Source organism: Marmota monax, unplaced genomic scaffold, assembly GCF_021218885.2.
Source record: "Marmota monax isolate L192 unplaced genomic scaffold, Marmota_monax_Labrador192_F-V1.1 WCK01_AAM20220418_F8-fsc00077, whole genome shotgun sequence".
NCBI classification, from domain to species: domain Eukaryota; kingdom Metazoa; phylum Chordata; class Mammalia; order Rodentia; family Sciuridae; genus Marmota; species Marmota monax.
In genome coordinates this window covers 3,821,761-3,834,801 of record NW_026694610.1, presented here as the reverse complement: position 1 = coordinate 3,834,801, position 13,041 = coordinate 3,821,761, and the positions used below count along the sequence as shown (strand labels likewise).

Below are 13,041 nucleotides of genomic sequence, written 5' to 3'. Positions count from 1 at the left end.
TATTAAATACTGAAATGACCCCCCCCCCCCCGAAAAGGAGGAGAATTAACCAATCCATTGGTTGTACTTCATTTAGTGCTGAGAACTAGTTGCTTTGTTTGGTTACTCTTTCCATCAAGCCTGCCAAAGAATAGCTAAGTAGGTGACCATAGTTTGGATGACCCAGGAGATGTAAAGGTGTGGCTTTTAAGAGTAAAAACAACAATAACAACAGGAACAATAACGATAAAAAAAATCATTTTAGAGAGTACTCTAGAGTAGAAATTAGGAAAAAGAAATTTAAGTCAGATTTTTTTTTTTGCAAATGTCTTTATGTTCTGCTTTCTGAGTCATCTTCATACATGAGTTTGTATAGTCTATTTGTGGATTTATATTTGGCACTTTAAACTTAATGTTAGTAGTAGCCAACAGGGAGAAAATAGAACAAATTCCTAAGCCTTTTCTCCCAAAGCTGATCTCATGTGTGACTCTTGGTAGGAAGAAGATGCAAGCCAGCCCCATCTATATCCCAACTGTTAACAATGACATTGACTGGGACTCCTGCTTCCATCGGTAAGTACCACAGAACCCTGACATCATGCTCCCTCACTGGCCAGAAACACAGGGACCCCTGTCCCCCTTAAGGCAAGCCTAGGTGAAACTATGCGTGCACATTAGACAGAAGAGAAAGTTCTGCTGTGATGTGTTTTAATAGTAATTATGGTGTAGTGTCCATTTGGATCTTCAGCTTTGCAATATAGAAGATAATTATTTATTTCCCTAATTTACAAAAATTTTAAGTTTTTAAAAACAAAAATAGGTTATTTATTTATTTATTTATTTTTGGTTCCAGGGATTGAACTCAGGGATGCTCGACCACTGAGCCATATCCCAAGCCCTATTTTGTATTTTATTTAGAGACAGGGTCTCACTGAGTTGCTAAGCACCTTGCCATTGCTGAGACTGGCTTTGAACTCGCGATCCTCCTGCTTCAACCTCCCAAGCCGCTGGGATCATAGGCGTGTGCCACTGCACCCAGTAAAAACAAAGATAGGTTATTTATAATAAGACTGGTAAAGTCATGGAGAAAAATATAATAAAATTTTGAGAAAATTGCTTTATGAAATGAAGAGATAACAAATTAAAATTTTTAAACCATAATTCATTTTTGAGCATATATTATATGCCTATTTCCTAACATCTCTGTGAATGAGATACCACCTTTGAAGAATATAAATCAAAGAGAGGTTAGGCAGTTTGCCCAGGTCACACAGCTAGTTGATGGTTAATGGTTTTCAAACTATGCAGTCTCATTCCAAACTCTATTCTTTATCCATTTCTTTATTCCATATTATTCCAACCTTGGTGCCATTTTGAGTCAGATAACTTTGATTTGGAGGGATAGCCTATGCCTTGAGGGATATTTAGCAGCATCTCTATTAAGTACCCAAATTGATGTGTGTTAGTCAGCTTTTCATTGCTGTAACCAAAATATCTGACAAGAACAATTTAGTGGGGCAGTAGAGTGCTTGCCTAGTGCATGTGAGGCACTGGGTTCAGTCCTCAGCACAAAATACATAAATAAAATAAATGTATGTCCGTCTAACACACACACACACACATATATATATATACACACACATACATACATACACACATACCTACAGTTTAGTGTAGAGGGAAAGTTTATTTGGGCTCACTGTTTCAGAGGTTCAGTCCATGATTGACCAACTCCATTGCTCTAGGCCCAAGATAAGGCAGAACATCATGGTGGAAAAGCATGGTAGAGGAGAGAAGCCCAGGACACAGTAATGAGAGAAGCAAAGGGAGAAAGGGGGAGGGGCCACACAGAAGATGAACCTTTTCAGGGTATGTTCCAGCTATTACCTCTCCACCAGCTATATCCCACTTGCCTACTGTTACCATCCAGTTAGCCCATTCAAACTAGGATGGATTGTTTACAGCTTTCATAATCTTAATTATTTTATTTCTGAATATTCCTACATTAACATAGGAGCTTGGGGGGGGAGGGCTTATATCCAAGCCATAACAAGATGTCAGTAGCATCATTGTCCCAGTTGGGACAACTGAAAATGTCTTCAGTTATGGCCAAATGTTCTCTGGGTATAAAATCATCTTTACATACAAACCATTGTTCTGTATCAGTGCTATTGAATAGAAATATAATGGGAGTTATAAATAAGAGCCCAATGCATAATTTAAATTTTTCTGGTAGCCATAGTAAAAAGTAAAATGAAACAGGTAAATTTAAACTTAAAAATAATATATTTTACATGTCTCACTAAAAATATTATATAAAATTATTAGTGGAATATTTTACATTTATTCATGATAATTCAAATTTAGTGTGTACTTTACACTTAATAGCACATCTCAGTTCTGACTAGTTACATTTCATGTTCCAAATAGCCACATTAACTACTGGTTACCTTACTGGATAGCATATTGTATACAATCTCATAAAATACCTTGAACTTAAATGTTATAGAACTACAACAATTGCAATTTTTAAAATGTAGCATTTACAATAGAATATCTTAGAAATAATCAGATAATTCATAATGAATACAATATTACTTGTCAGAATTCATATTTGCCATAGCAACATATATGGAATAATTTATAAACCTAGCAAGGCAAATCCTTCATCAAACCTGCTTGGTTTTTTTTTTCTTTCTTTTTTTTATTTGTTCTTTTTAGTTATACTTGACAGTAGACCGTGTTTTGACGTATTATATATACATGGAGTACAACTTCCAATTCTTCTGGTTATACTCCTCCTGGCAAACTGCCCATATAGATTTGGTTACTCTAATAGATTTATCTTCTGCTCCAGTCCTATGAAAAATGCAGCTCAAGCAAAATTTTCTATAGAGGGAGTAATGTTTTTGGTTAATTTTCTTAAGTTTTAATCTTGATACAGATTTCCTCTCTTCTCAGCATTTTTCAAACATTATAAAAACATTATAAAGTTCTTTTTTCATTTGTTTACTCATTCTGTATATTAATCAGCATTTCATTGCTATGACCAAAATAACTGTCAAGAACAACTTAGGGGAGGAAAGATTTATTTTGGTTCACAGTTTAGAGCTCTCAGCACATGGCCGACTGGCACAATCACAGAAACATCATGGTGGAAGGATGCAGTAGAGCAAAGCTGTTGAGCTCCTGGCAGCTGAGATAAACCCTTCCAGGGCACACCTCTAGTGAGTACTTCTTCCATCTATGTCCCAGATCCCAGTAATCCCTTCAGCTATCAATGGATGAATCCACTAAGTGGATTATTCCACTGATGAAATCAGATCCCTAATCATCGCCTGAAAGCCCCACCTCTGAACCTTGCCATATTAGGTCCATGGTGCCAACACATGATCTTTTGGGGACATTCTGTATCCAATCACAATATGTAACAAGTTATTATTTGAATTTACTGTGAGCCACTTAGCACTGTTTTGAAACAAATGAGACTCAGCCCATCCTCTGGTGGAGTTTACCTGCTAGAAGGCAAAGAAGACTCAACAACAACATAAAGAAACAAACAAAAAACCAAACTATAGTATGAATTGTATTATAATTGTTATATTATAGGGGCTTAGAGAAATTTTTGCAAGCCTTTTGGAGTGCCTCTTTATCACTACTCCAGGGAAAGACTTATGGCAGAGGTCACATCTGGGTTATGTCTTGAAGGATGATATGAAATTCATCAATCAGAAAGGAGGAGAGTTTTTGTTTGTTTGTTTGTTTGTTTGTTTTGTTTTTTATTTATTTGGTACCGGGGAATTGAACTCAGGGGTGCTTAACCACTGAGCCTTATCCCAAGCCCTTTTTTAAGGAGGAAAACACCTCTGATTACATCACATTGCCAATTTTCCCTGGCTTTTCCATTGAATTGATATGTCCACTGAAAGCACACTTATCTATGGGAAGAAAGGAATCCTGCCTGGGCCTGGCCTGAAGAAATGTTACTCCCTGCCCACACACCTTGGCACACCTGCATGGATAGGTCATTTGGAATAGGATTCTGGATGTTAGTGTATCATTTCTCAAACTTGATGTAAAAGATTCACTTGACATTTATTTTCCTTTCATACTTTCCTTTAAAAAAATAAGCATATGTTACTTTATCCGTGGAAAAGAAAGATAAATTTCAATTTTAAAACTTGGCAGTGGTTGGATTTTTTTAAAAGCTACTGTGAATACAAAGGTTATTTCTGTGAGAAACTTGTTGTTACTCTTAAGATCTTAGAATTCTGTTTCTCTTTCATTGTATAGGATTATTTCTTGTGACTTTCTTTACAAATCCAGTTACCTCTTCACAATTAAAGTGATATCTTCACATTGAAGTCAGATATCTACATTGTATGTGAATGTGTGTGTGTGTGTGTGTGTGTTTTCAAGTGTGTAAGAGAGAGAGGGAAATTTTCAGTTAGCTCTTTCTCACCATGTTTAGTTCTAACACAACTGAGGAGGCCAATTCTCTCCTGACTATGCACATGTCCCAGTGTAGGGTTCCTCCTTTTTGCCCTAGTAGGACTCATCCTCTTTACTTAGTTAGCCACTCTGCATTGAAGCTTTTAACATAGATAAAAGATGGACATGGATGTATGAAATGTAGCTTCAAAATGTTAATTCCCTATCCCTCGTATCACTATATTTATTTTCTGTTGTGGTTTGGATCCGAATTTCAGGATGTTTGAGATTTTCCAATTCAATCTGCTCATTTTGTAGACAAAGGAAATAAATCATGGAGCTAATTATATTAGTATTAGTTTATGTTAAAGGAGCACTTACTAAATGCCAATCATCATGATAAATCAATATGAATATTACCTCATTTAATTAACTTTATCAGGTGGGTATTCATGTTAACTTCATGTTACAAAGAACAAGATTAAGTGCTAGCTTGTTCAGGGACATGTAAATAAATGGCAGAGCTGTTACTCTAATGCAGATGACTAGTTTGCCAAAAGTTAGTAATTTAATCAGCACATTGTTATGCTGGATGCTGGGCTTTGAGAGTGACCTGTCTTTATCCCTTCAAGTTTAATATAGAAAACATGTCACTATCCTCCAGTTGGGAGTACTATAGCCTTCAATTTTTTCTTGTTTGTGAAGTCTGACTTCATGTCCCTCTCATACCCACAGGTCACAGCAAACCCCCATCCCAGCACAACAGCAGACAGATGAGTTGTACCCCACTTATGGGTCTGAAGAGAGTGAAGAAGATCCTGCAGTCCAGGAGGAGGAGATAAGCACAGACTATATGTCTCTTCCCAAAGAAAAACTAGTTCAGTCCCAGAAGAAAATAACTCAGCTGATTAAGGAAAAACTGGTAAGATAAAAATTAAGTTTCTGTTTCCACATAAAAATATGCCCATTGGGCTTGGGTTGTTGCTCAGCGGTAGAGTACTCGCCGTTTATGTGTAAGGCCCTGGGTTCAATCCTCAGTAACACATATAAATAAATAGAATAAAGTTATAAAAAAAGTGAATTAAAATAATATGCCCATGGTTAGAGAATCTCTGCATTCACTGCAGGCAGAATGAAGCACACAAAATAAAATGAAATGCTACATTTCTTTGTAAATGGGAAGAAAATCAGGGAACAGTTGAGTAGCCAACCCACCTTCCAATTCCCCACAGGGTTCACCATCTATTCCTCCCTGGAGCATTTGTGCTCCTAGCTTTAAACTAAGAATTAATTTGCCTTTTCCAGTTGCCATAGGATTAAGTTTGATTAATTAATTTTTAAGATTTCTCCTGGAAGGTTTCAGGATGATACCACTTGGGAAATTACTAGAGGGCCAAGATATAAAGGCAGGAGGCTAAGAACAAGGGTAGCCAAGCAGAAGTCTAGGTTGAGGCCTGTAAAGGATATGGGTAGGGTGCTTGTGGTTACAGTGGAATCATAAAACACCCAAAAGACCAGAAGCAGGAGGGAGTAGCGTCAGAGATCAAAGAGTTTAGGTATGCGTTTCTAAGAGTTAGTCAACACCTTGGGATCTAAGATCTTTGAGCCAGTGTGTAAGCAAGAGTGTTCAAAACCCAGGATCTTGAGACAGTAACATATTGACTTTTATTATTAGAACACAGACATCAGCTTGCTTCTAGGCCTGATTTATCAACAGAGTTCATATACTGACTTCTTGTCTGTTCCAGGTCAAGAGGAAATAATGGTTTCAGAGTTAATGTGTTCTCTTGCAGATAAGGGCTGAGAGGCACCTCAGAGGCATATCATAGGAACTGATACCTCTTCAAGATGGACACCTATAAGCTTACTTCTATAAATTATCTAGAAACCTTGCAAAAGACTATCATGGCTGGACCTATTAGTATGTCACACATCCAAACTAGGAGACCATTTTGTCTGTCATGATTTCCAAGTGTGAGCTTTGGAGGCTTGACAACTCCTTAGCCAGTTTGAGTAATAACAAAGATTTAGATCTTAGGAGTTAAATGTAACCCAACTCAGAACTCACAGACCAACCAGAAGGGCAAGGGAGTACCACCACCAGCAGCAGCAACACTGGGGTGAACTCTAAGCCCATATTGGTGGGATCATTTTTCCTTGAGCACAGGAGTTTGGGGATGAATACAGACTGTCCAGAGTCAGGTATAACTCAAAGCTTTGGGCTCCCATTTCTGTGATTTTTTCATGGCATTATGCCTTTTCCTCAAAATGGAACTTAATATTTTCATTTAGATAGTGCTTAACAAATTTAGCTCACATAAATGCTGACTTTTTTCTTATAGTAACTCTCTAAGGTCGATAGTATTGGTTTCCAAATCTCAGAAAAGAAAACTATGATCAGGATGATCTATCTCAAAACAACATAATTAGTAAATATTAGAACCAAGGCTAAAACTTTGCACTTTTTATTCCTCATAGTGCTATTTTCATTTCACCAAAAAATAAATGCCTGAGTCTGTTGAATTGTGCAGCCAATAGATGATCATGTTTGTAAAGTCACTGAAACACGTGACTTGAAGGTATAATTCTGTGGTTTCTGGAGCTCTGCCCCTCAGCTCCACAGTGGCAGAGGGGCTCTTTCCTCCACCCCATCCTTACAGTGATTCATTCAGCAAATATTGAATGTGAATCTCCTCTGTGCCTTGGGCATAAAGGAGTTGAACATGAGGAATAAGCTTATTTGTTCAAGGAAGACAGATAATAGACAAATAAAGATCATAGCTAATATAATATGAACTAGGAGTGAGTGCTATGAAGAAAAAAAATCAGTAATGGAACAATGAGTGATGCAGAGAAAGGTAATTTAGAAAGGTGGCCAAGAAAGACCTCATTAGATGAACAAAATGAAAAAACAGGAGACTGAACTATGTAAAAGAGTGCTCCAAGAAGGGATTATAGTAGATGCAAAAATTCTACATTGAAATTAGGTTGACACATTCATGTCAGAGTAGTTATCATAGGCGAATAAGAGGAGAAGAAGAAAGAGGTAGAAAATGAATGAGGTGATTAGGGTTGGGTCATATTAAATAGAGTCTTGGAGGCCATAGTAGGAACTTTGGGTTCCATTAAAAATAAAAGAGTGAGAAGCTATGGAGGGTTTTGTACAGGAGAGTCACATGATCTAATTCATTTCAAAATATTACACTGGCACATAAAATATGTCTAAAATTTTATAAATTTATAATAATAAAGTATTTGGTCACTTTTAGAGGATGCTAGTGAATGAAATTGTTTTGAAAGCTGATAAAAATAAAAACCAGGTATCCTGCCTTTCTAATACAAACTGTACTATAACTATAAAAATACATGAGGGGAAATTTCTCCATGTAGAATTATTCCAGCTAAGATATGAAGAAAGAATGACAGAATTATGATATGAGAATTTTATAATCTTTCATGAATTGGCCCATGTAGTTGTGCTAAAAAAAGAGACAACTGGATGGTACTTATCTTCTGATGGAAGGATATATCATACATATGAAGTAAAGACTCAAAGCTAAGGTTGACCAAACTTCTAAATCCAACTACCAGTATAAATGCAGAACAGATAATGGAGGGAATGTTGAATGACAACATTGGGATGCAGTCAACAAAATTCACCCCTGTAGCAAATACTAGAGGAAAGAGGCCCAGTTTCTTCAACAAATAATACGATAGGAAAAAAAATAGTATGGATAGAGATGAAGCCTATGATGAAAAGAGAGAGACACAACAGACTGACCTCATGACAAAACTCAACATTCATGCTCAAAACACTAGAAAAACTAGAGATATAGGAACATACACAACATTGTAAAAGCTATATATGCTAAATCCAAGGCCACCATCATTCTAAATGGGGAAAAATTTAAAGCATTCTCTCTAAAAACAGGAACAAGACAGGGATGTCCTCTTTCACCACTTCTATTCAACATAGTCTTGGAAACTCTAGCCAAAACAATTAGAAGAAACAAATTAAAGGATATGAATACAAAAGAACTCAAAACTATCCCTATTTGCCCATGACACAATTTTATATCTAAAAGACCCAAAAACTCCACTAGAAAAAGTATAAAACTCATAAGTGAATTCAGCAAAGTAGCAGGGTATATAATTAACACCCATAAATCAGTCGTGTTCCTATACATCAGTGATGAATTAACTGAAAGAGAAATTAGGAAAAGTATCCCATTCACAATAGCCTAAAAAAAATTGGGAATCAATCTAACTAAATAGGTAAAAGACCTCTGTAATGAAAACTACAGAACTCTAAAGAAAGAAATTGAAGAAGTCCTTAGAAGATGGAAAGATCTCCCATGTACTTGGTAGGCCAAATTAATATTGTCAAAATGGCCATACTACCAAAAACACTATACATATTTAATATAATTACTATTGAAATTCCAATGATATCCTTCATATAAATAAAAAAAACAGTCATGAAATTTATTTGGAAAAATAAGAGACCCAGAATAGCCAAAGCAATTCTTAGCAAGAAAGGTGATGCAGGAGGCTTCACAATACCAAACCTTAAATTATACTGCAGAGCAATAGGAGAAAAGATAGCCTCTTCAACAAATGGTGCTGGAAAAACTAGTAATCCATATGTAGCAAAATGAAATTAAACTTGTATCTCTCATCCTGCACAAAACTCAATAAAAATGGATCAAGGACATAGACATTAAACCAGAGACCCTGTGCCTACTAAAAGTAAAAGTAGACTCAACTCTCTATCATGTCAGCTTAGGAATTGAATCCTCAACAAGACTCCTAAAGCACAACAGATATAATCAAGAATCAATAAATGGCATGATATCAAACTAAAAAGCTTCTTTACAGCAAAGGAAAAAATCAAGAATGTGAACAGAGAGCCTATAAAATGGGAGAAAAGCTTTCCAATTTGCACCTCAAATAGAGCATTAATCTCTAGGATATATAGAGAACTCAAAAAACTTAACACCAAAAAAACAAACAAACAAATAACCCAGTCAATAAATGGGCAAAGGGACTGAACAGGCACTTCACAGAAGAAGAAATATGATCGGTCAACAAATATATGAAAATATGTTCAAAATCACCAGCAATTAGAGAAATGCAAATTAAAACTACACTAAAATTTAATCTCATTCCAGTTGGAAAGGCAATTATCAAGAATACGAGTAATAATAAATATTGGGGAGGATGTGGGGGAAAAGATACACTCATACATTGGTGGTGGGGCTGCAAATTGGAGCAACCTCTCTGGAAAGCAGTATGGAGATTCTTCAGAAAATTTGGAATGGAACCATCATTTGACCCAGTTATCCCACTCCTTGGCCTAAATCCAAAAGAAGTGAAAATTAGCATATTACAATGATGCAGCCATTTCAATGTTTATAGCTGCTCAATTCACAATAGTTAGGCTATGGAACAAACCTAGGTGCCCTTCAACAGATAAATGGATAAAGAAAATGTACATATACACAATGGGATGTTACTCAGCCATAAAGAATAATAATATGGCATTTGCCAGTAAATGGATGGAACTGGAGAATATCATGCTAAGTGAAATAAACCAATCCCCCCAAAACCAAAGGTTGGATGTTCTCTCTGATATGTGGATGCTGACACACAATAAGCAGTGGAGGAAGGAAGAATAACAATTCACTGGATTAGACAAAAGGGAATGTAGGGAAGGGAAAGGGGATGTGAATGAAAAAGACAGTATAATGTTGGACATAACTATCCTGTATTCATATGTGAATACATGACCAATGTAACTCCACATCATGTACAACCATAAAAATGCAAAGTTATACTCCAGATATGTATGATATGTCAAAATACATTCTACGGTCATGTATAGCTAAAAGGAACAAACTAAAAAAAAATTTAAGAGACTGACTTCAGCATGTGTGATCATTAAAAATTTGCTAAAGGGCTGGGGATATGGCTCAAGCGGTAGTGCGCTCGCCTGGCATGCGCGGGGCACTGGGTTGGTTCGATCGTCAGCACCACATAAAAATAAAATAAAGATGTTGTGTCCACCAAAAACTAAAAAATAAATATTAAAAAATTCTCTCTCTCTCCCACTTCTCTCTCTAAAAAAAAAAAATTGCTAAAAATGGGCTGGGGTTGTACCTCAGTGGTAAGAGTGCTTGCCTTGCACACACAAGGCCCTGGGTTCGATCCTCAGCACCACATAAAATAAATAAATAAAAATAAAGGTATTGTGTCCATCTACAAAATTTTGCTAAAAATATTAGATTTCTAAAGTAGCCTTTTGCTCCACCACTCCCTGTCTTTTTACCTATTTCAAGTGATATTAAAGAATTATTGCTAGTATTTTGACAATATAATGGTTTTTTGGTTGTTTCTAATTCTGAGACACTTAGGAGATTGTGTGTGTGTGTGTGTGTGTGTGTGTAGTATTAGGGATTTAATGCAGGAGAATTCCACCACTTAGTTGCACCCCAGCCCGTTTTATTTTTATTTTGAGACAGGATCTTGGTAATTTGCTGAAACTTGCAATCCTCCCATCTCAGCTGTCAAGTCATTGAGATTATAGACGTGCACAGATTAGAGCCCACACTTGCTTATGAGATATTTTTGATGAAATGTAAAAAGGCCTTTAATTTGCTTAAATACAATAGAAGGCAATATATATATAGAATATAGATATGAAATAGGATTGACCATGAGTAAATAACGGATGATTCTGGGTGATTCATTCTCCATATTGCCATTGAAGTTTTTCATGATAAGAAGTTAAAAGAAGTCACTGTGACTATTATGTATAAAATGGACTGTGGAAGACAAGAGGGACAGCAGTTAGAAGGGGCTCTTATTAGCCAGCCAGGTAAAAAATGAGTGTGGCTGAGACTAGGTATGCAAGGCAGAAATTAGAAGAGCTTGGTTTTAGAATATAGCAGTAAGGTGGAGCTGCCTGGACTTAATGGGTTGGATGTGAGAAGAAGCAAATGATAGAATGCAAATTTAGTCCTATCTTCTAGTGACGTGACAGAGATTTTCCTCCTTTCCCAAAAGCACAATGACTTTTTTGCTCTTTACAGACTATCCAAGCAAACAAGGAGCTGATTCTGTGTCATCCTTTCTCGAATTGCTTTTGGAGAAGAACACTGGAAATGTGCACAGGCTTTGACCAACCTGGCTTATGGCTACCTGGTACTAAGAGGTACTTGGTTCTCCAGCTGGATCTGGGTGGGACAGCTTATGAAGCCAAAATTAACCTATACACAACTCCTTGGGGGTGGAGATGACTGAGAGGGTACCTTCCTCTTATTTGGGCAATATAATGGTTTTTTGGTTGTTTCTAATTCTCAGAGACACTTAGGAGATTGTGTGTGTGTGTGTGTGTGTGTGTGTGTGTAGTATTAGGGATTTATCGCAGGGGCACTCCACCACTTAGCTGCACCCCCAGCCCTTTTTATTTTTATTTTGAGACAGGGTCTCTCATCAAGAGAATTGAGAGTCCATGGATAAGGCAGACAGCAAGTCTTAGTAATAAATATAACAAAGAAAATGATAGTTATTGAGTATTTGACATGTTCAAAGGTAGTTTTATTAAGTTTTTTTAATATATCTTGGATGGAGCTACTGTTATTATCCCTAGTTTATAAACAAGACACTGAAGCAGGGTTTCCAGCCACAGATCAATAGGGAAAATATAGGAAGATACGTGTACTCCCAGCACCAGGGAAGCAGACCCAGTAATCGAATTTGAGTTCTAAAAACTGAATTCAAGTTTTAGAAGATCTGGCTTAGAGAAAGTCAGGGCCTCATCCTATAGAAGTTATGTTTCTGGAAGATACTGTGGTTTGGGAGTAGAAGATGGAATTTATTTACTAAAACTGGAACTCAAGTGAAAGCTCCATGAAGAAAGGTACTTTAGAGTTGAGACTCCTTATATATTTGTTGACAGACTGAGGCAAGAACCCATTTTTAGAACAAGGGTCATGGCCACTTGATCCTTGGCCCTTGACCAACCATGTCTCCCTACATGGACTGTTTTTACTTTTACTATGGAATTCACTATACTTTATTCATATGCCCTTTGTTTAAATGCCTCTGCCTCTGAAATAGAAGCCTCTTGAGAGCAGGGACCAGTTCTCAATCTAGAATATGTCCTTGTACACAATATGTATCAGCATGTTATTGCTTGATAGATATAAATTGCTTGCCTGTGGCTTTTTCTAGTGTCATCAGTATGAAGTGGGGTATAGCCCAAGTAATTTAAGGACTTAAGAAATTTGAGGATTTAAAAGGAAGGAGAACCAATATACGTGGGCTGTAATGATCTTAGATGTCAAAATTCAGAATGTTGGATAAAGTTAAAATTGAATTCACTTCTCAGGTATTAATCTCAACACATTTTCCTTCTTAGGGATCCTTAGGCCCTTTTACATTCATTTGTTTTTAATTTAACTTTAGATTAATGTGATAAGTTCTCACATGGTTGGGAATGGTGGTGCTGAGAGTTACAGGCCATGTTAGAACATCTATTTTGTGCCAAGAGAAGGAGGGATTCCTCACTTACTGGAAGAGCAGGTAGCCACCTATCTGTGAGATTCGAGGGATACAAGAAAGGCCCTC

At 36.6% G+C, this 13,041-nt stretch overlaps 1 protein-coding gene across 1 annotated transcript in view; it reads left to right on the top strand.

Annotated features, from left to right (window-relative positions):
• The first annotated feature begins 481 nt into the window (after positions 1-481).
• Positions 482-13,041, top strand: part of Ttc23l (tetratricopeptide repeat domain 23 like) — a 56,655-nt gene continuing 44,095 nt past the window's right edge. Inside the window, 4 exon segments of the mRNA XM_046422302.2 lie at positions 482-552; positions 5,146-5,332; positions 11,502-11,527; positions 11,529-11,623. Coding sequence (XP_046278258.1) covers positions 485-552; positions 5,146-5,332; positions 11,502-11,527; positions 11,529-11,623 — 376 coding nt within the window. The 5' untranslated portion in view covers positions 482-484.